General features: G+C 41.1%; 2 protein-coding genes across 6 annotated transcripts in view; one reads left to right on the forward strand and one right to left on the reverse strand.

Annotated features, from left to right (window-relative positions):
* Positions 1–17,830, forward strand: part of LOC121459029 (peroxisomal carnitine O-octanoyltransferase-like) — a 38,408-nt gene extending 20,578 nt beyond the window's left edge. For all 5 annotated transcript variants that reach the window (XM_041668518.1, XM_041668516.1, XM_041668520.1 and 2 more), the window contains 11 exons: positions 1,350–1,443; positions 2,729–2,854; positions 4,266–4,367; positions 6,255–6,338; positions 6,699–6,806; positions 7,027–7,157; positions 9,903–10,026; positions 10,809–10,887; positions 10,969–11,062; positions 11,162–11,281; positions 16,951–17,830. In XM_041668518.1, coding sequence (XP_041524452.1) covers positions 1,350–1,443; positions 2,729–2,854; positions 4,266–4,367; positions 6,255–6,338; positions 6,699–6,806; positions 7,027–7,157; positions 9,903–10,026; positions 10,809–10,887; positions 10,969–11,062; positions 11,162–11,281; positions 16,951–17,071 — 1,183 coding nt within the window. In that variant the 3' untranslated portion in view covers positions 17,072–17,830. The remainder of the gene's footprint in view (positions 1–1,349; positions 1,444–2,728; positions 2,855–4,265; positions 4,368–6,254; positions 6,339–6,698; positions 6,807–7,026; positions 7,158–9,902; positions 10,027–10,808; positions 10,888–10,968; positions 11,063–11,161; positions 11,282–16,950) is intronic.
* Positions 17,831–21,400: 3,570 nt separating this feature from the next.
* LOC121458911 (phosphatidylcholine translocator ABCB4) overlaps positions 21,401–24,028 on the reverse strand; it is a 53,351-nt gene continuing 50,723 nt past the window's right edge. The window contains exons 27-28 of the mRNA XM_041668298.1: positions 22,149–22,295; positions 21,401–21,657 (exon numbers count right to left, since the gene is read on the reverse strand). Coding sequence (XP_041524232.1) covers positions 21,451–21,657; positions 22,149–22,295 — 354 coding nt within the window. The 3' untranslated portion in view covers positions 21,401–21,450. The remainder of the gene's footprint in view (positions 21,658–22,148; positions 22,296–24,028) is intronic.

Raw genomic sequence — 24,028 nt, forward strand, 5'->3', positions numbered from 1 at the left:
ACACACACACACACACACACACATTTGTTTTAGTTAACCAGCCATCTTGCATTCCCTACCCATCCTATTTAAACCTTTGTGCCTTGTTTTCCTCCTGTCTACATTCTAAAACTGTAGTGCTAGCACCGGCCTGTCATTCTAGCAAGAGGATCAGGGATTAAGGTGTTCAAGATCATCCTGGCTGTAGCCAGCTCCTGACCCCCTGGGATATCTGAGGAGTCTGTCTCAGACTGCTTTATTGGATATCCTTAGCTTTCAAGCTCTAGCTTGAGTTAAAAAAAAAAAACCCAATGTCCAGAATTGCCATTCTCTAAAATGACATAAGCTATAAAGGAAGAGTTTCATACCTGCTGTTGTACTGGGAAATCCCTTCTCTGAGACCTGGCAGTCTGGGTTATACCCAGGAGGATTCGGCAAGTCCTGGGGCAGATTGCACTCAGCTTCAGAAAAGATGAGGATGGGTGGTCGGCACAGTCCTACTAAAAAGCACCCTAACTGATAGGTGGATGCTGTAGTTCTCTGCACAGGAGCTCTTGAAAAGCACCCTAACTGATAGGTGGATGCTGTAGTTCTCTGCACAGGAGCTCTTGAAAAGCACCCTAACTGATAGGTGGATGCTGTAGTTCTCTACACAGGAGCTCTTGATTGGATGTGTGTGTTCTACATACAAGAGGCTGATTTGGTCTTCTGCTCTATTGAGCAATTTTTTGATAATCCTTTAATTTGAATGCAATCAGCTTATTAAACTTTGCCACATGAACTCTATTTTTGTATTTTTATTTTTTTCTCTAAGTGAGCAGAAAGAGGCAAGACAAGTGTTTTATGAAGAAATCCTCATGTGCTCATAGAATATCTTTAGTTTCAAGATAAAGCTGAAAGCCAGCGGGGTGGTGCTGAAGGAGGCAGAGACAGGTGGGTCTCTTGTGTTTGAGGCCAGCCTGGTCTACAGAGCGAGCCAGGACAGCACACAGAATCCCTGTCTTGGAAAAAAAAAGAAGAAGAAGAAAGACAAGAAAGAGAAATTTTTGTTGCAAGGAAAGTATTTCTTGGCCAGTGTCGCAGATACAAATAAACAGAGGAAACTGGTATTTATTTATCTGATAAATAAATTACCTGGAAATGCATGTTTTCAGTAAATGATATCGTCTGTGCTTATTTTTAAATATAAATTATTCTCCAATATACTTTTTGTGTAAGTAAAATATATAATCACTTTTTAAACACACACACACACACACACACACACACATATATATATATATATTATATGTGTGTGTGTAAAGACTTCTGTAATTCCTATGTGTCCTGTCCATGCTCTTTCTGAGATGCTTTTTTAAATCTTCCCTAAGACAACTGACGTATATCCACCAGAAATGCTGTAGTGAACCTGTTGGGCCCAGTGTAGCAGCACTAACTAGTGAGGAGCGAACACGATGGGCAAAGGTAATAATTTATATTATTCTTTCCATGTGCTAATTTATTTTCTGTCTTTATTTGTTGAGAATTTTAAATAGTATATTTTTATCAGGCAGCTGCTCCCAGATCCTCCTTCCCTTTCTGCCCACCAAACTTCATGTTTTCTCTTAAAAACCAGAAAAGCCACTACCGGCCCGGAGTCAGATTGTGTTGACTAGCTCTTTCTCCACTACCAGCCCGGAGTCAGATTGTGTTGACTAGCTCTTTCTCCACTACTAGCCCGGAGTCAGACAGTGTTGACTAGCTCTTTCTCCACTACCAGCCCGGAGTCAGATTGTGTTGACTAGCTCTTTCTCCACTACCAGCCCGGAGTCAGATTGTGTTGACTAGCTCTTTCTCCACTACTAGCCTGGAGTCAGATTGTGTTGACTAGCTCTTTCTCCACTACCAGCCCGGAGTCAGATTGTGTTGACTAGCTCTTCACTACTAGCCCGGAGTCAGATTGTGTTGACTAGCTCTTTCTCCACTACTAGCCCGGAGTCAGACTGTGTTGACTAGCTCTTTCTCCACTACCAGCCCGGAGTCAGATTGTGTTGACTAGCTGATTCTCCACTACTAGCTTGGAGTCAGATTGTGTTGACTAGCTCTTTCTCCACTACTAGCCCGGAGTCAGATTGTGTTGACTAGCTGTTTCACTACTAGCCCGGAGTCAGATTGTGTTGACTAGCTGTTTCTTCACTACCAGCCTGGAGTCAGATTGTGTTGACTAGCTCTTTCTCCACTACTAGCTTGGAGTCAGATTGTGTTGACTAGCTGCTTCTAAGCATGAGGCCTGCCTGGAGCCAGGCTGCCTTATTCCATAGAAGGAACCTGACTTTCTGTCTCCAGCAGCTGTCATTTGTGAGCACTGGGCCTTCACAACCAATTGTCACCAGGTTGAGCCTGTGTCTGTGAGCCTGGGCAGGTCATGTGACTGCTGTCCCCCTCTCTGTGAGGTCATGTGTACCCTCTATGCCCTGATGTGTCTGGAAAATGCCGCTTCCTTCAAACTGTCCACCACTGCTAGCTCTTCGAGTCCTCCCACCACCACCCCCTTCTGCATAAATCCCTGAGCCTCAAGTGGGGGTGACAGCGACATCCCACTCAGGGCTGAGCGCTCCGAAGTCTCTCAGGCTCTGAACACTGCAACTGTGAGTCTCTGGGTTTACTGCAATCTTGTGCTGTTCTTAATAGACTTTCTCTAACAAACTCTTGATATTTTCTGGATGTGTAGTATTTAAATTGAATATCCATTTATCTCCCTGCTCTTTAGGCTAGAGAATATCTGATTGGTCTTGACTCAGAAAACTTGACTTTATTAGAAAAAATTCAAGCCAGTTTATTCGTGTATTCCATGGAAGACACTAGTCCACATGTAACCCCAGAAGACTTTTCTCAGGTAATTGTTCTGTTACCTTTCTATGCAGTTTTCTGGAGGATTCTTATTATCTGTTGAACATGAGATTTTTTTTTTAAATTGGGGTCTTAGAATTTTTCTCAGTTATGAACTACATTGTGTGCTAAACCAAATCTCATGCATAGTGAATAGAGCACTGTAAATACTTGATGTTTAAGTCTGTTTAGATGTATTTTGGACCTTGTTTAAAGAAGTGTGGCTATTTGCATGCATGTCAGTGTTTTCTACTCTTTTCATCAATCGCATACATAGAATATTTGCATAGAACATTGAGGCAAATTAACGTCTCTTTACAAAGGTGATGTATGACTCTACCTGTAATTCACACCAGTGTACCACATCAGTTAGGAATTGTATGTAGCACACATTCGGAATTATATCACCCTTGCAAGCAATTGATTATATCATTCAGTTTTATTGAACATACTGTTCAAGTGTTTAAGTTCATGGATAATGTGGCTTGTTTATATTTTTTATTTCCCAATCCTGGATAATGCCTTTACCTTCTAGTTTATGGATAATGTGGCTTGTTTATATTTTTTATTTCCCAACCCTGGATAATGCCTTTACCTTCTAGGAAGCGTAGTCAACCACATTAGTAAAGCCTTTGAAAGAACCTGTTTTTTCATCATATATTCATCTGTATTAAATTATAGGGGAACTAATCCAGGATTTAAAATCTTGTAGTAAGAAACCAATTTTTATTTCAGACAGGAGGAAATTGCTGAAGTACCATTTAAGGAATAATTCAATGTTGTTCAAACCATAGTCTGTACTTGGAAACAGATTTAGCCCGCTATAATTAAATATACATGCACACACAGACACACACCCCTCTGCACACACACACATGTAACTGAAGTTTCACAAAACAATGAGTACTTTTACTATCTGTCATGTACTCTATTTCTATTCTGTTTTATTGTTTGTAAGGAATATTATTTTATGCTGCTGTAATTGTTTCATGACTTATTAGTGTGCCAGAATCTACAGTTTGGAAAGAAATGGTCTCAGTGTCATGTGAATTGTTAAAACATGTACTCTGAACTTATTAGGCTTCCTATACTACCTAAGTTTTGAAATGCTTTTTCTTTCAAGTATATGGATGTTCTGGGAACATTAATGAATAATGTTTTAGCATTCTATTTTCTGGATAGATTTTCATAACTTGAGGTTTAAAAAGTAGCCAGAGTCAGACCCAGAATTATTATCTGTATCTGTTGAATCTTTTGTTTTGTTTTGTTTTGAGACAGGGTTTCTCTGAATCTTAACAAAACTGCCATTTTATTAAACTCAGTTGACTTAAAAATAAAAAGTGAAATATGTAATCTTAAGTCTACTTGCAAACTTATGCAAAACACTTTTAATTAGAAAAAAATAAAATGTGTTTTAGGTCTTGGAAATGCTTCTTGCTGGAGACCCAGGAGTACGCTGGGGTGACAAGTCCTATAACTTGGTTTCCTTCGCAAATGGAGTGTTTGGCTGTTGTTGCGATGTGAGTATGCTGTTTCTAGGGTGCTGGACCACTTTCTTAAGTTAACTACCAATACCTGTATCATACTTCTTTTAGTCTTACCTCATTGTAGTAAAAGGTTTAGGTCTGACTAGTCAGTGAAAGCAGAACATAGGTCAAGTTCTTCCTTCTGCTGTAGGCTAACCATTTGGAGCATGCAAAAAGGATTTTGAATGTGATTTTTCTTTGCAGCGTAATATCTTAAAACCTACTGTTATCAGATAGCTCTTCCTGGGAAGAGCACAGCAGCTGATTGTGTGGTACCAAATGGTCATCCCTGAAAACATACAAGTAACATTACACAGGCTGAGCAGGTTATATTTAGAAATATATATATATATATATATATATATATATATATATATATACACCTGTGCATATATGCACATAACAGCACATGAGAAAAGAGGCTGTGAATTTCAGAGACAGCATGAGGGGTCTGTGGAGGGTTTGGAAGGGGAAAATGCTAGGATAATATAATCTCAAAAGGAAAAGAAAAAGTATTTTCAGAAAACAGTGAAAAATTTGAAAATCTATTTTCTTGCTAAAATTCACACCCTAAGTTGAAAGATACCATTTGCTATTGTATAGATGTTCTGTGTTTAAGGAAAAGACTACATGACTGTTTCCCTAAATGGCAGGTTATTTGGGACACAGTAGAATGTCTAGAAATGGCTACCAACAAAACAAAACAAAAACCCTGTTTCCCTTGTTTTTCTTTTTCTTTTCCAATGAATGCACTTGGCCAGCTCTGTCTTCCATTTGAGAAATCTGTAAACCAAGGAAATGAAACTAAACAGAGACCCCAAGCAAGCCTCAGGCCTGCAGTGGGCTTTGTTTGGGGGCGTGGAGGTTGAACAGAGGGTTTTGTGTGCATGGTAGGCAACAGTCCACACTGAGCTACAGTCCTAATCTTGTCGATGGTTTTATTGATCCTGCACTCTGTTTTATTTGATGAAATATAATCTGGAATTAGTTTAGAAGATGTTGGTATAATTATATTCTTAAATGTGAATAATACAGACGTAGTGTCCAGATATTTCCGTTATAAAGATATTTCCTCAGACTGCCCAATGTGATCATTGTAGTTACAGCTTAGGGTCGCTGCAGCTCTCTTAGCTGTTTCACTCCTGTGGAAATTGCCAAGTTGTTTCAATAGCTCCAGAAAAGGTCCCGAAATAGTTCTCATTGGTTATTATTGGCTTATGTGGAACACATCCTCTTGTTACCCTGGCCGTGGCCACTGTCTAGACTTGGAACCTCATGGGTAGATTCAGTCTCCTTATATTTAACACAGGGTGGTCGCCTAAAAAATAGTAGAGTAGCTGTTATTCCCGAAGTAGATGGATTGTTGATAAATAGTAAGAGTAATGCAGCCCATCTCCCCCCACTGCTGAACATCACAACATCTAGGCTTCCTTGTAGATCCGTACACAGCAGCACTGCTTTCTGCTGCTTACTTAGTGGTCTTCTCTTAGCTAGAGATATTCATGCTCTCCTCAGCTGCCCTAGTCTGGTGTCCTCACCTGAACACTACACTGTTTTTATAATTTCAGAATATTTTCACATGACACAGGGTGTGCCTGCTTGAACTCCCCGTAACCTCTCTGGGTTGTGTTTACAGTTACAAAGCCAAAACTAAGAGCTTTACTATGTGCTTTCAATTTTGAACGCTTGTTTTTTTTTTTTCCTTGTCTTGAAAAATAAATAGTTCTCATTGTGTAGGAAAGAATTGTATTATGTCATCATTAGGAAGTCAGGTACTGGAAGTTGGGCATATCTCATCCATTAAACGTGAAGAAAGTAAAAAATACTAGCTCACATTTTAATCTGACACAAACTACTTAAAATCTTGTATTTTCATTTTAGCATGCTCCTTTTGATGCAATGGTTATGGTGAATATTGCCCATTATGTTGATGAGAGGATCTTGGAGAACGAAGGAAGATGGAAGGTAAGTCAGAGCAAGTCCACCATGCAGTAACCACACAGAAACACTGTTTGAGCAGTGACTCTAGCATAGTCCTAGCTAGCTCTGATGTTACATATTAACCCACTTTATTAACTGTGTATCAGCACGAGGCTGTGGCTTACAGGTAAGGATCCAGCATCTGTCTCCTTCAACACTACATGATGTTTCTTTGACCCTGCCTACTTTCTATATCTCTGTTTGGGTTTTTTGCCTGGTTTTATTCTTTCCTGCTAGAAGCCAAAGCAGCTTTTTATTAACCAGTGGTAATAAAATATATTCATAGCATAGAAATTTCACATCACTCATGTTCTCAAAGATATAATTAAAGCCCTCCATTTTCAGGGATCAGAAAAAGTCCGGGATATACCACTTCCAGAGGAGTTGGTTTTCACTGTGGACGAGAAAATACTAAATGACATTTACCAAGCCAAAGCCCAACACCTCAAAGCAGTAGGTGTTAGTTTTTCTTTTAGATTAGTAATGTTTTCTCTGTTATCTGCCATATATGAAAATGTGACTATTAGCCAAGCATGACTTCTTAAAACATTTTAAAATTATAACCTTAATACCTTTAATTCTTTGCGTCTGGTGATTAATGCAAATAATCATGTGATCCTCTTTGACCTCTCCCGTCCGGTGATCTCTCACTGCCGCTGTCCACCTTTGCCAGGCATCTGATCTGCAGGTCACAGGATACACTTTCACGGCTTTCGGCAAAAGGCTCACCAAGAAGGAGGCGCTGCACCCTGACACCTTCATTCAGCTTGCGCTTCAGCTCGCCTATTACAGGCTCCACGGACGGTAAACCTTCGCTTCTCTGTTTTCGTATCTTGACTTCTAACTCCACAGTGGATTTTCTCACCTTTTCTTTCTGTGGGGTCCCATCAGTTTATCAGCATCTAGCCCGTGACAGTTGTGTGGGTTTTCCATTCTTTGTCACCAGTGTTTGGTACTTTTGAAGGATCCATTCTCTAGAGAGCTTTACCGTGTGAAATTGTGACTTGAAGACATTAGCCCCCATTCTGTAGGATGTCATTTTCTCTCTTCGCAGTATCCTTTGACTCCCACAGTTACATATTGATGAGAACCAATATATTTTCATTTTCGCTGGTTGCTTTTCAATGAAATCAACCAAATCTAAAGCAGTAAAGATTTTCCCATCTCCTAAGATTTTATAGATGCTAGTTCTTACTGTAGATCTGTGGCCCGTTTAAGATCATTTTATCTATCATGTAAGGAAAGAGTCTATGTTTGAATTCTTCATAGAATCAACCTGTTTTGTGTATATCCATGTGGTTTGGGGGTCTTAAAGGGTGAAGCTTTTGATGGAAATTGGCATACAGAGGCAGTGACTTACAGTCCCATAATGCACTCTGGTGCTGTGCTTCAGTGTGAGCCTAGATTCTGAGAAGTGGATCAAATAACAAGGTCTATGTCCCAATCTAGAGCTGAGTGAGCGCCAAGGACTGGAAGCCCCGGTGTCTGAGGGTCCAGTTCTGAGCCCCAAGGACCGGAAGCCCCAGTGTCTGAGGGTCCAGTGTTGGGCCCCAAGGACCCGAAGCCCTGGTGTCTGAGGGTCTAGTGCTGAGCCCCAAGGACCGGAAGCCCCAGTGTCTGAGGGTCCAGTCCTGAGCCCCAAGGACCGGAAGCCCCGGTGTCTGAGGAGAGGAAGAGAATGCTCCAGCTCATGGGGTGACTTTTTTCCTGTCCTCTGATTTTTTTTTTCCTATTCAGGCTCTCAGTGGATTAGATAATGCCCATACACATGGTGAGGACCAACTTTTTCTGATCCATATAGCTCACTGATACAAATGTTAATGTCATCTGGAAACACCCCCACTTTCTGATCCATATAGCTCACTGATACAAATGTTAATGTCATCTGGAAACACCCCCACTTTCTGATCCATATAGCTCACTGATACAAATGTTAATGACATCTGGAAACACCCCCACTTTCTGGGTGTGTGTTCTTCCAAGGAAGTTAATGTCTGAAATTAGCTGACCGGGTCCAATTTCATACCTTCCCCGGTGGATATCAAGTTCCCCCAGCGCTGTAGAGGACGCTGAATATGTGGAAGCCTTCTGAATATGAAGTCAGCAATCTGTAACAAGTGCTGTTTTCCGGCGTGGGCGCTTTCCTTCCTTTCTCATGGGGCTGTGAGGCAGATGGAGGTGGAGAAGTAGACGTTCTCTCTTCCTGTGTTACCTGGGTTTTCACAGAAGCCCTTGTGATGTTGAGCCACTGGCCTGTCCCTGGTCTATTGTGTGTTGTGAATGAGTAAATACTTTTGTCAAATGCTTTTCCATACCTACTGAGATGAGTGGATGAGCCTGTTTTTGTGGTCTTGGCCAGAGTCCTCCTGACTCGTGCCCTGAATGCTAGTAATTCTGCCCAGAGCCCTGTCCAGTGTCTATGCTTGACCAGTGATGTCCTGTTCATTCACGCCAGTCCTTCTGTTCATGAATCTTAAGAACCAGCATTAATCAACTTGTCTAACAAACTATTTTTATCTTCTCTCCACATCTTGGCCTTTAAGTCCTGGTTTTCTTGACAAATTTACAAAGCCTTGAGCAGCCTTTTTAAAAACTAAAACCCAGGGGCTGAACTTCCCCTCACTCTCTTCTTAAAAAGAGATATTAACTTTGCACCATTAAAGTCCCAGTGGCATCATCATTCAGACTTCCCACTCTCACTAACTTGATCCTCATTCACTATAACTAACTTTGCTTCAGCAAAATAAGAACACTTTGTATCTAAAAGTGTGTTATTCATCAGTTGGGGAAGCAGCTCAATTCTCATCATTCAACAGCCAAGAACTCCGTATGCATTCTGTGTAATAAAGTATGAAAACCATACTGATTTAGAACTCAGGTATTGGTTATAGCGTAGTTCCCATAGGTGAGTAAGTACAGCACAGTATGGCTGGTGCATGTCTCATGCACTTGTGGTCAGAGTACTTCCAGCACCATGTGCATTTCATCTGCCAGTTCTCCTGAGGGAGGATCTGTCTGTGAGATCACCTCAGCTACTCCCTAAGTGCAGTCTAGAGAAACGTGTTCGGTTTTTAACTGCCTACTCCACTCCATACGGCAGTTCTCACCGTGGTAATTGGCTTTTTTTCAGAGCAAGGAAGTAAAAAGGAGAACCCTCTTTGTAAAAAAAGCCCTTGACTTTTGCTATTGTCTCTGCATTGAATGGAGTCACTAACTCCAACCCACATTTAGAATGTGCCAAAACATGACTAGCAAGAGGTGTGGGCCACTGGCATTCTTTGAGAATGCCTGTCACGGACTATGAAGCATACCTCATATAACATAAAAGCAGCCGAGCCTTTGAAAACAGCCTGCTAACAAACTGGTTTTTGCTCTTTGGTTTTGAAAACAGCCTCTGTTGAAAGTCTCAATTCTGGAATGATTTGTAGGCCTAGACGAGCCTCTGTTGAAAGTCTCAATTCTGGAATGATTTGTAGGCCTAGTCTGATCTGAAAGTTGCTTAGTATGTGACTATATTTGTACTAACACCAGAACATTTCCTTATTCTAGCCCTGGTTGCTGCTATGAAACGGCCATGACAAGATACTTCTACCACGGCCGGACAGAGACTATGCGCTCGTGTACAGCCGAGGCCGTCAGCTGGTGCCAGTCCATGCAGGATCCCTCTACCAGTGTGAGTATTGGAAAGAAGAAACTCACAGCATTGGCCTTGGAGTGACTTCTTTGCTTCTGTCCCCCCTAGATCATTAAAACACTTTAAGGCATTTTTCCTAAAGTTTTCAAAGTATTAATTTGCCACTGAAGTGTGCCAGGAACACTAGTCAGCAGATCTGAAAAGAACCCCATTGTGTGATTTTCTAAGGCAGATGACTTCAGTACAGAGTTTGTCAGCACTGTTGGTCTCCATTTAGACCAGCATCAGCGCAGTGTAGAACTCTCCAAAGACCTTTGGAAGAAGGCGTCTCCTCATGTAGCTGAAGGTCTGGTTTTTCTTGAAGTCACTAGGACGAGAACTGGTTGCATATGTTTTATTTTGAATCATTTTAAGTATTTAGACAACAATGTGTTTCTTTCCCTATTAACTTGAAATTTTACCTGTTTTAATTTGAAGAGACATAATTATGTTATTTTCATAGAAATTACATTTTAGTTTTAAAATTCCACTTTTTGTTTGTTTATTAATATTACAAATGTCTCAAAGCAGTTTTCAGCGCTGCTCTTTCCAATTTCAGAAAAGAAGAAAATAAAAAGTCAAGGCTCTATGGGGACAGAAAGGCAGTAGAATAAGGAAGGACGGGAGCTTGCATCACACCTGCATCTCCTTTCCCCTTCGTCCAGATTCTAGCATGGCGACATCAGTTGTCTTTTGCTGCTGTTTATTTGGGTTATACCGTTATGTTATTGATTTGATCTATGGATTTGTATTCAAAATTACTGTTCTCGCTCTTGACACAGCTTCTTGAACGGCAGCAAAAGATGTTACAAGCTTTTGCGAAGCATAATAAGATGATGAAAGATTGTTCAAATGGAAAAGGTACTTAGCATGAGTTGTTCTGTTTGAAAATTCTTTTACTGGAAGCTTTGTGTTTGGCTTACATTTGGGATGTCATTGCAGGGTTTGACCGTCACCTACTAGGTCTCTTGCTCATAGCAAAAGAGGAAGGTCTCCCTATCCCAGAGCTGTTTGAGGATCCACTTTTCTCCAGAAGGTATCTTGGGCAGTGGGCTGTTGTGTACATCATATGGTTCTCCCTGGATGTTAGAAGGAATGCAGCACCTACCTCTAATCTTTCCTTTGTGCCACACAGTGGAGGAGGCGGAAATTTCGTTCTCTCAACAAGTCTGATTGGTTACATGCGAATCCAGGGAGTTGTGGTTCCCATGGTACACAATGGATACGGGTTTTTCTACCATATCAGAGACGACAGGTGAGCCCACTCCCCTTTGTTCTTCAGGTAGAGTGGGAACTCTGATGCATTTATAATTTTAGTATTTGTCTACACTATGGTTTTACTCGTGTTGCCTGTCATTTGCTAGAGGACTAGCCACTTTGCCACCTGGGTATTCAACATGTCGATATTTCTCTACTCTGCTTTTGAGATCCTTTTAAAATCACTCTCTGGGGTGATTATGCAGAATGATATTTTAATATATTATAGTAACCATACCATCATCTGTGAAACCTGTACATTTTAAAAACATATCTGACCTATGCAAGATATTATTTTGACAAGTCAAAATTTATAAATATATGTGGTTTTTCATATGTGTGGGTCTGCATGTGCAGACTAAAATCAGGCTTGGGCACGTCAGGCTGGATGCAGAAAACTCAGAAATAGTATACAGGACATTAGTATTTCAATTTCTAGTTCCATACATTCCCTTCAGAGAATTTTATTATCTGCTTTCCTTTTGCATGGTATGTGCATAGTTACACAATGTTACTTGTCACTCTTGGCCTCTGAGACCCTGGATTGCATATCACCATAGGATTGTTTATGCACATTAATGTACAGATTAAAATGTAAGCAACAAGTTATACATGGATCTTGATATTTTCATGAAAGAATTTGAGGACCAAAATAATAATTGAGCATGAATAAGCATTTTAACATATTCCCTGATAGATAATAGGTTCTATGTTCTACCCAGTGACGTAAGTTCAGGCTCAGCTAGCTCAGTCAGTAGAGCCTGTAACTCTTAATCTCAGGGTCATGGATTCGAGCCCACGTTGGGTGCCAAATGTAGCATGAATAATAAAAACCCAAAGACAGATATTGGGGTTCAACCCAAAAACAAGAAAAGAAAAGCAGCCACTAGAGAAGTCTTACTTCTACCAAGGCTGGGTGACTGCAGACTAAGCAGACTAAGCCTCTCCTCCCATTTTATATTCCCTCTATTGCTGGAATTAAAGGTGTGACTCCTTAGAACTGGGATTAAATGTATGAGCCACCAACACCTGGATTTGTTTCAGCATTAATCTTGTGTAACCCAGGGTGGCCTTGAACTCACAGAGATCCATCTGCCTCTGTCTCCCAAATCCTGTGACTAAAGGTGTGTGCCACTACTGCCTGACCTCTAGAGGCTTAGTTTTGCCCTTCTTTAGGCATACTTTATTTATTAAGACATAAATAAAATATCTCATTTTTTTAAGAGAACTACTTTTAATGTTCCTGGAGAGAATATCCATTCACTCATTTAGGAAATGTTTAGTAGACTCTAACAGTATGCCCTTTGTTTTGGGTACAAAGGACAAAAGACAAATAAGATTCTCTTTCTTAAAGACTTCATTTTCTACTTATAGATTAGTTAATTAATGGTGAATACTGTGAAGGAAATGACCTGCCAGCACATCAGTTGCTTCACTGGTAGAGAGGAGTGCTTTGTAGAGCATGGTCAGGTCCCTCCCTGAAGAGCAATAACAGGACTCAGATGTTAAAGATGAGGAGTGATCGGTTGTATGTATCAAGAAGATACTGCTTTCTAGAATGTGGAGACGTCTCCTAAGCCACCATCCTTTTTATCTTACACATCCTACCCTATCAACCATCTGTACACTGATGCTCTGGTGGGCCTTCTAAGAATATGAATCAGGGATAGCAAGATGGCTCAGAGATTAAAGGTTAAAGGTTCATGCATGTAAGCCTTATGACTCTGCAACCCACATGGTGGAGAAACTCAGGCCATGTCATTCTTCACAACTTTGCTCCTATTTCGCTCACAGTAAAATCCAAAGTCCTGCACTGAGACATGTAGGTGGTCCTGCTCTTGGCTGTCTTTGTGGCTGTATTCTGTGACACACACTGTATTCTATGACACATACATATGACATGTAGGTGGTCCTGCTCTTGGTTGTCTTTGTGGCTGTATTCTGTGACACACACTGTATTCTATGACACATACATATGACATGTAGGTGGTCCTGCTCTTGGTTGTCTTTGTGGCTGTATTCTGTGACACACATACTGGCTCATCCTACTCCAGCCACACTAAGCTTAGTGCATCCTCAAGGCAAGTACACTTCTGCCATGTTTCCTTTTTCTTGAGATATAGAGGAATAACCCCCCCCCTTAATTCAGTCAGAGACCCCTCCTGAGAGGCCTTCCATCATCATATAAAATGGCTCTACTTTCTCTAATGAAATACTTAGGGATTGTGTCAAAATTGTTTTCATTTTTAAATTTGAAGATTGTATGATTTAAAGTACTTTGACATAGCACTTTTCTTTAAATGTTCTACATTTCCATTGAAAAAAAGATATAAAGTATCAAAACAGAAAGTTACTTAACGTTCCTATTTCATTGCACATAATCATTAGATAATACTTCTCTTATTAAAGATGTGTATCGTGTTTAATAATCTAAATCATTATTTTGCATCATTTTTTACTTTGTTTTTAGTAATTTCAAACAGTTCCCATTGCCATTTACTATGCTTTGAGCTATTTTAAATTTGAATAATTTAGCCTTTTTATGAAGGACTTACTCATGTACTAAGGAATAATTTTCAATCTTCCATGAGATTTATTAATACTTTTCTACTTTGTTTTCCCACCATTACAAATTAGCATAGGTATTATATACCCTTTGTCATTTCATCATATAATTTCCAACTACAGGTTTGACAAAAGTAATATAACTTCAATTTTTTACTTATGTAGAGAGACTTTTTTCATCATTATTGTCATTTATGCTTTGTGAGTTATCTAAGTACAAAAGGCTGTTTCTATAATTTAGAAATATAATTTTTAAATAAGTAAAATTTTAAATACAAATAGTTACTCCTAGAAACATTTTTTATTTCTTTTTAAATATAATTTCTTTATTGATTCTTTGGGAATTTTACATCATGTACCCCAATTTCACTCATCTCCCAGTCCCTCATATCTGCCCCTCACCCTTACAGTGCTCCCCAAAAAAGAAATTTAAAAGAGAGAAAATTAAAAACAAACAAAACTTCTTTGTTCCTCCATCTTTCCTGCCTTTCCAACATCTCTTCACAGGAGCTGCATATGTCACATGGTACACCCTTTTGTCCAATCAGCTTTATTCATTGGTCTGGTTCAAAGCCTCAGGTTTTTGGTATGCCATCCTCACTGGACTGTCACCAAAACTCCTCTGCAGCTGCCCTGAGTCGTGGAGATCCTACAGTTACTGTTCCACAGGACCAGTTCCTACATGAGCTCCAGCAGGATAGAGATGGGGTAGATGTTAGGGTGGGCCAACCCAAGGCCCAGGATGTAGACCTGGATGGTAGCTGAACTGGTCAGTCCAAGCCATGGGGCTGCTCACCTTAGGCAAGGGCGGAGCCAGCTCTGCTATGCTTGTGCCATCAGGGTCAGTTCTGTCATGTGCTGGGGGTGGCCCTTCTAGTCTGTGTTGGTTGGGGCCAGGCTTCTTGCTGCAGTGTCCAGCGAGGAGCGGGGCCAGTCCTCCCAGGGCTAGCGAAGGGCACCCATTCCATCACTCATGGTTCTGTGGGTGGGCCTTAGACATAACACAGACCCTAGCTGCAGCAGGACCATAGACCCAGTCATGGTTCTCAGCAGCAGCAGCAGGGCCTAGATATCACCATTGCCCCATTGGCAGCACAGGCCACTCAGATCAATGTGACCCCAGGGACAACATGACTCTCAGACACCAGCACGGGCCCAAGTGGCAGCTCAGATCTCTGGCATCTGCAAGGCCTTCAGTGGTAACAAGCCATGACTGCAGTAGGGTTGTGCACCCAGACATGGCCTCCTCTGCAGCTCTGGCCCAGATGTCACCATGGCAGTGGGTAGCAGCACAAGCCACTCAGGTCTGTATGGCCCCAGCTGCAGATTGGCCCTCAGACACCAATGTGGTCTCAGATGGCTGACCAGAAGGAGCCTTGGATGTCAACTCAGACTCTGGCTGCTGTAGGGCCATTGACCCAGACATGGCTGTTGGAAGCAGCTTAGGCCCAGACAACACCATGGCCCCAGGTGGCAACAGGCCACCCAGATTGGCATGGTCCCAGCTGCAGCGTGGTTCTCAGATTTCAACAAGATCACAGGCTGTCGCCTAGACCCTGAGCTTCCATGTGGTCTTTGTTGGCGACATGGGCCATGTATCCCAGCTGTGGTAGGACCATGGACATTTGGCAGCACCCAGGGTTCATATGTTACCATGGCCTTGGGTGGCAACCAGACCAGCCACATCAGCCTACTCTCTCACCATCTTTACTCTTCATTCTGCTTCTCTCTCTCCCATTTCTCCACCGCACATTTGCTCATTATAATGGCTCCCACCTTGTGGCAAGGAGCGGACCCAGGCCGTGACACTGGTCTGTGGGTGGTTATTCAGCCTGACATGAATGGCATCAGGTGGGTTGTAGATGTCTTCCCATCAGCCAGGCCTTGAGGACCCAGACCGGCCTGTGGATGGCTGACACCCTACTGAGCAGAATGACATCAGGCAGACCCCTGGATCTTAGGAACATTTTGATATTACTAAATAGCTGAGAATTTTATTCACAGTATGACTATAAAATGACTCATACTACCCTTGAATTATTATACTCAAATAAGGTACAATTTCAGGATTCTCTTGTGTGTTTTAGCATTTGCTAAAAGTACACAAAGCCAGTTTATGTCTGAGGGTGTAACTGAACAGTAGTGGAACTTCCTAGCATACAAGAGGCCTCAGGCTCTCTAACATTGCCCAAAACAGTTCCATCACTAGAGCAGAGGGGCAGAGCAGGCTTTCCTTTCATTTTGCTTGAGCTAACGCCCATGGTGAAGATGTGCTTTGCCATCATTTCCAGTGATGCGAAGAAGGTATGGCTGGCCAGAGTCTTTACCCTGCTCTTCGGCTTTGAGCTTTGTCCAAAAACTTCCTAAATGCTTTGCAAGGCTAGTCTGCAAAGGGTAGGAAGCACATGTTCTGTTGGGAGTCTTACAGAAGCCAGCTTCTCTCCTGTTTATTCCAACTACCAAGAGCCCCTTTTTTCTCACTTCCAGATCTAGAATTGTACCATTGGGGGATCTAGTAGGAGATGGTAGAAGGCAAGACTTGTCTTAAGAGACCCCTCTTGCTTTTGTAGAAATAGAGAAAAGATATTTTTTTTCTCCTTTTAAAAATGCTTGTCAAGTGCTATACAGGTCAGATTTTAATACAAAGAATGACATGAGCTCACACTATAGCCCATTCTGGTTGCAACTTCTAGGCTCTTTTAAAGTTCTTGTGGGGTTTTGTTTGCTTCTTTTGTTGCTTGGTTGGTTGGTGGGTGGGTGGGTGGATGGATAGTTGGTGGTTTGGAGGATGCTTGGTTGGTGGTTTGGTTGGCGGTTGATTGGTGAATGGTTGGTGGTTGGGTGGGTGGTTGGTTGGTTGGTTGTTGGTTGCTGTTGTTTAGTTGATTGGTTGGTTGTATTTAAACATAATCTCCTGCTCCAGAGGTTGCTTGTGGTCCATAGCATTGTGTAAGTGTGTGTAACTGTGACTCTGTCTTCAGCTGTACCAGGTTACATATACCTAACATCATCACGAATTCCTATTTTATGTGTGAGCAGCCAGATGAAACATCTAACAACTTAGACGCTATGGCATAACCATTCATGTTTTGTATTTCACAGGTTTGTGGTGGCGTGTTCGGCCTGGAGGTCATGTCCGGAGACTGATTCGGAAAAGCTAGTTCAGATGACTTTTCATGCATTCCATGACATGATACAGCTGATGAATACCTCTCATCTTTAGAAACTCAAGAGACACACACAGATCAACTCGGTACAGAGAGTAGCTGGAATGGGAGGAATGTTGACTTGAAGGAGATTTGTTAACTGTGGTAGTAGTAGGTTGTACCCCCTAGATTTATTCTACCTTAGAATGTAGAAACATCTTAAAGCTTCCTGTGTTGCAGCAGCAATGCACAGTCAGACATAGTGACTATAGGACTATGCAATGTTAAACAGGAGCCTCAACAATGCAGACCCTACTCTGATTTTAAAATATCTTTGTTGACACATGTATAGATGGCAGTTGTCCCCTGTGAACATAATTGTAGACTACTTTTCAAGCACTTTAATATTTTCTAATTGCCAGAGGTTATATGAAGCACATGGTTAGTTGCTAATGTCCATGAAGTCAGTGCCTTCTATACCCAGCACAGGGATACAAGCCAATTAGGTTTCATGAAAAAACCACTACATTTCAATAGTGATCTAAAATAGCTCCTTTGAATAGACAAAAGTTTCAAGTATAATAGAAATATTTACATTAACACAGGAAAAAATCCTAGCAAAACCTATATGATATATTGTAATTCATTTTGTGAATACAGAATGAAGGCACTTCCATTTAAACCCAGTTGTTAGAGCTAGTGACTTTGAAAGGGTTAAATGTTGAATATTCTCAGGACTTTACAGTTGTTTCCTATTGCTGTTCAGTTTTGTGGTTTATGATTCTCAAAGAATAAAGTATCCAGAATCCTATAGCTTTTCAGCTTGTGTTTGAGAAGAGTGATTCCTGTTCTCTTTCTTGGCATTTTCTGTTATCAGTTAAATATTGTATAATAAACCATTTAAAAATTTAGTGTCTGAGCTGGAAATATGGCTCAGAGATTAAGAGCACTGACTCTTCTTCCAGAGGACCCAAATAATGCGATATTATGCATAAGTGTCACTTAAAATTCCATCAGGAAACAGCTACACTTTGTGTTTGATAAACACTTTCAGCAAAATGGCTGGATACAATATTAATTCACAAAAATTAGTAGCCCTCCTATATACAAATGACAAATGGACTGAGAAAGAAATCAGAAAGACAGCACCTTTCGTAATAGCCTCAAATAATATAAAATATCTTTAAGTGATTCTAATCAAGAAGATGAAAGATATGTGTGATAAAATTTTGATTCAAGACATTGAAGAAGATATTAGAAGACAGAATGTTCATGGATCGGTATGAAGAATATAGTAAAAAAATGGATGTCATATTAATTACAATCTCTATTAAAATCCCAACACAAGTTTTACAGATTTTGAAAGGACAAATTTCAGGTTCATGTGGAAACACACACACACACACACACACACACAACAGAATACCTAAAACAATCCTGAATAATAAAACAAATGCTGGAGGTATCACCATCTCCAATTTCAAGTTGTACTGCAGAGATTTTGTACCAAACCATGTAATATAAAAACATGGTATTGGCACAAAGAAACAAAATCAGACACATTGGGCTGGAGAGATGGCTCAGAGGTTAAGAGCATTGCCTGCTCTTCCAAAGGTCCTGAGTTCAATTCCCAGCAACCACAAGGTGGCTTACAAAATCAGACACATTGAATAATGGGATTGAATTGAAGATACAAGCATAAATACACACACCTATGGACACCTGATTTTTTTTTAAGAAGCCAGAAAACAATGAGGAAGGTAAAATAATGGTAGCCTCTTCAACAAATGGTGCTGGTCAAACTAGATGCAAATAGATTCATAGATTCTGCACAAAACTAAACTCAAATGGATCAACGACCTCAACATCATAAAACCAGATACACTGAACCTGATAGAAAAGAGAGAGAGGAACAGCCTTGAACACATTGACATAGAAAGGTTAGCACAGGTACTGAGATCAACAATCAATAAATAGGACCTCATGAAGCTGAAAACTTCAAAAACACCATCAAGAGCACAAAATGGCAGCCTACAGAATTTGAAAAGATCTTTACCCACCCCAAATTGGACAGAATGCTGATATCCAAAATATATGAAGAATTTAAGGAACTAGACATAAAAAAAAACAACCAAATAATCAAACCTTAATGGAGAATTCTCAACAAAGAAATCTCAAATGGCCAAGAAGCATTGAAAGAAATGTTAAACAACCTTAGACATCTGGGAAATGCAGATCAAAGTGACACTGAGATTCCATTTTATACCTACCAGAAAACACAAGTGATAGCTCATGTTGCTGAGGGTGTGGAGCAAAGGGAACACTCCTCCATTGCTGGTGAGAATGCAAACATGTGCAGCCACTTAGGAAATTAAATATGGTGGTTTCTCAGAAAATTGGGAACCGAACCACTTCAAGACCTAGATACACCACTCCTAGGCATATACCCGAAGTATACTCTACTGTACTACAAGGGCATTTGCTCAACTATGTCCATAATAGCTATATTCATAATGGCCAGAAATTGGAAATAACCTAGGTGTCCTTCAACCTGAGAATGTTTATACAATGGAGCATTACTCAACTGTTAATAACATTATGAAATTTGCTGGCAAGTGTGTAGAACTAGAAAAGATCATCCTGGGTGTGAAACCCAGAGTCAGAAAGACAAACAGCGTATGTAATCCCTTGTAAGTGAATATTAGCCATAAAGGAGGATAACTGTACTACAATCCATAGGCCCAGGGAAGCTAACTAACAATGAGAACTCAAGAGGGCACACATGACCCTCACCATGAAGAGAAAACAGAGTGGACATTGCTCGTGAATGAGGGGGTGTCTGGATGGGGAGGGTGGAGATGGAAACAGGAAGGATCAGGTATAAGGAGGATCTGGGGAGAGAGTACTGGGAAAGACAACTGAAATCGGGCCATTTCTGGGTCAAGATAGAAACCTAATGCAATGGAAACTAGATCCATAGATTCTCAGGAATCTATGAAGCTGACCCTAGCTAAGACTTCTAGTAATGGGAGATATGGAACCTGAGCCAGCCATCTCCTATAACCAGGCAAGACTTCCAGTGGAGGGATTAGAACACCAACCCAACCACAAACCCCTTAACCTATAATCTGTCCTGCCTACAGGCTGTGCTGGGTAAAGATGGCACAGAAATTTTAACAGTGGCCAACTAATGACTGATCCAGCTTGAGACCTATACAGAAAGGGAGCTCTTCACTGACATGGCCTGGAAGTTCAGGACCCAGAGACTTGATAGCCCAGAGACCTGGTAGAGAACCAAACATGACTGGAAAAAAAAACAACAAAAAAGAAAATGAGGCAGCATACAAAATATATCCCCACATGATCATGTTTCATTCAGGAGTATTCATAACAGCTAAGGTGTATAGTCTATCTACATTGATTTCTGTCAATAGAAAAATGCATAAAGAAATTGCTATATTTAGTCATAAGGATGAAAGAAACCTAAGCTACATGTTAAGAATGTATGCCTACCCTAAGTTTGATCTCTAGTTGCACAAGAAAAAAAAAAAAAGCCAGCAAATGAGATCATAGTTTTCAGCAAAATGGATGAAATGGGTGTTTTGGTTTTTTTTTTTTTGTTTTGTTTTGTTTTTTGTTTTTTCGAGACAGGGTTTCTCTGTAGCTTTGGAGCCTGTCCTGGAACTAGCTCTTGTAGACCAGGCTGGTCTTGAACTCACAGAGATTCACAGAGATCCGCCTGCCTCTGCCTCCCGGAGTGCTGGGATTAAAGGCGTGCACCACCACCGCCCGGCGAAATGGGTGTTTTTTAAGTGAAATAAGCAGGACAGAAAGAAGAGTGCCACACGTCCTCACTCCTGTGATGCTAAACCTGACTCCTGCATGGAGAGTACTGATTACTGCTCACTGGGATGGGTTTGTGAAGGAATGGAAACCGGTGTTTGGATCTTCTCATGCGTATTCCATGTAGAGCAATACCACACGGAACCTCATTAATATGTAGGATGGAACGTGTTGATAAAAATAAGTGTTCAATATGGCCACAACAAGCAACACCTCCTATTGCACAGTGGAATAATTCAGAGTGTAAATTTAACTTTCCTTTGTACTCAGAAACCTGTTCCCGAGTCATCTTGTCACACACCTACCTATTCGGAACTATGGGAACTTGCTCCTAGTTTGGGGTTTCTATTAATCCTTCTCACTCACGTGCCTGAGCTTTGCTGCAGGTCTCCCTGGGTGGTGCTGATGGCTCGGGGAGAAAGAGCCACACTGTAGTTGGTAGACATCACTTTTGTCAAGGCAGGTGTCCCTTCGAGACCACCAGCCTCGGGTGCTTTAAACTCATGTGGAATAAAGTAGATCTTTACTTTGTAGCTTCAATGAGAAACTTCTTCTACACGTCATAAGTGTAAAACGTTTTGAATTTATTTTAAAAATACACTGTAACAAGAGTTCATAAGTTCTGGGCACCAGCCTGAATATTGACCATTGAGAAATAGATGCCTTTCTGGGCCAGCAGCTGCTGGTGGGTGCCCTGCTCCTTGACCTTGCCGTTCTGAATCACCACGATCAAGTCCGCGTTCTGGATGGTGGACAGGCGGTGAGCGATCACGATGCAGGTGCGGCCTTCCCTGGCTTTGTCCAGGGCTTCCTGCACCACCTGTGGAAAGCCAAGAGGAGCTGTGTACTGAGAACCACAGCAGCAGGCGTGCTCCCCCATCCTAATAACATCAACTCCCAGAATCCCCTTCTCTTCGAACACGGCTTTATGTATGCATTTCACATAGCTGTTAGTGTAATCTACATTGTTATGTTTTACTTTGCAATCATAACAGAAACAGGCTTCTATGATGCAAATGACCCTGGCAAGTATTTAGACTTTCTGACTCATTGCCATATCAACTTATCTAGCTCCTTTTTTATTTCAGTCCTTTTGAGTTTTTCATTACAGCTAATGTACCAAAGCTGTTATGTCTCCTTTTGAATGCTTGCTTTATGTTTAGGAAATATATGTACTTTGTTAGAAAAATTGGAATCATATATTCTATTACTTTAAAACAATTGTATCTCTATCTAGTGCTTGCTCTCCCTGTGTCTGCTTTTCTTATTCTCCTTTTCATAGGTTAGTGGGACAGACAGGCAGAGGCAGACCTTTTCACTCTCCGTGTCCAGAGCCGACGTGGCTTCATCCAGCAGCAGGACCCGAGGCTGTCTGATGAGGGCTCGAGCGATAGCGATCCTCTGCTTCTGGCCTCCTGAGAGCTGAGTGCCCTTGTCTCCTACTCTCGTTTCGTATTTCTGCAAGTTAGTCATCAATGAACGGAATGCAGTTTTAAGTCAGCTCTTTTTACAAAGAAAAACTGAAAATCAGTAGGCATTTCTGTAGTAAGATATTTGTGTTTTTAACAATACATTTTCAGCTCCAGGGAATGTTTGCCTTCAAAACTTAACTAGAACACAGTGTCTTTCGTTTTCAGTAGTATTCTGTCACAGGAATTTGAGATATTTTAAATTTTGCCATTCACATTAGTATCATTTTATATGACTTCAGAGGAATCATAGCTTAGACTTATAAAGGATTTTTTTCTTTTTTTACAATTTGAAGTACCTATAAGACCCATGTATAAACTAGTTCATTCTCTTTTAATAGTTTAATAATATTTATTTAAAGGTTTATTAAGAATTATATTACACAATATAAAAGAGAATGGGGGATCAGATGGAAGAAAGACTTTTAAAAAAAGAGGAGCGAAATAGAGGAGAGAAATATTTGCTTAGTGCAGGGGCTGGCTTTAGGAAAGCTCTCGGCTGGGGAGAGCACAGGGGACAGGTACATATTGGGTTGGCATCTTTGCAAAGCTTGGGGGATGCACACCATCCAAATTCGTCTCCCGAGGTCCAACATCAGATTAAAAGGTGAAGGTTTAGATTTCTCCTACTCCCAGTCACCACTGCTTGTCTGAGGTCAGAGTCTAGGCACAAAGGTTGTAAGGAGGTCATCCCAAAGAGTTTTCAAGTCCTTTGTGTGATTCACTTGGGATTCCCAGAAGAATGCAATGGAACAAATAAAGTTCTCCTGCAGTTGGCCCTTGAGTTCTGGATTAATTCATAAAACTAATTGCATCGGTAGCATCACCCTACTGGGAGTTATCTTGCCATACATATATATGCTGCAAGCAATGTGTAACAGAATGGACCACATGCAGAAGGTGAGAGCCACAGCAGCTAGAGTCTCTAAAGATGGAAGCATCTTCCAGACAGGGATGTGCAGGGATGTCACAGATTTGACATCAGAAGGGAGATGCATGAAAGGAACATAAATCCGACCTCACTACAATTAGAAATTCCGTTCTGTAGAGGAGGAACGCAGTCTCACTACGGCTTGGTATCCCATGAATTGCTGATATTCATAGGATGCCCACCGGTATCTGAAGAGAAACAGTAGAAGAGGAGTGGATGGGGCTGGGGCATGTATGTAGGGGGAAGACTTCGATAAATAAGCAAAAAGATCTGTTCTGTAAGGCATCTGTTTTAAATAATAGAAAACTAAATCACAGGCTGAGGAAAGTGTCTAGAAAGCACATATATAAAATTAATTAGAATAAAGGAAATACTCAAAGCTCAACCATAAGAATAATTAGAAATTTTGAAGAGATGTTTTACCGAAGTGGTTATATAGCTGCAGGTATGTATTAATGATATGAAGCCTCACTTTTCCTTTGATAAACACAAATCTACTGGGACATATCTTACATTCTATCAAATGGCTGCAAATAAAAATCTTGGGTCCCCTTACCAGCTGGAGCACCCAGAAGAGTGGGCATAGTACCACCCCTGGGCAGCACACTAGAGCTGACCCTGTTGGTAGGGACACAGGGGTAAACCAGGCCTGTGGTTCACTCCTGCTCTCTCCCTTGTACGCCATAGGATGGTAGGATGGCAAAGGTAAGGGAACTATGCTCTCCCTTTCCCTTGCAACCTGTGACAGGCAGGGGAGCCAGTTTGGGGGGTCTGAGAATGGAAGGGTAGCC

This window comes from Microtus oregoni, unplaced genomic scaffold (genome assembly GCF_018167655.1).
Source record: "Microtus oregoni isolate MIOR12 unplaced genomic scaffold, Mior012 000018F_ref0000195, whole genome shotgun sequence".
Classification (NCBI taxonomy): domain Eukaryota; kingdom Metazoa; phylum Chordata; class Mammalia; order Rodentia; family Cricetidae; genus Microtus; species Microtus oregoni.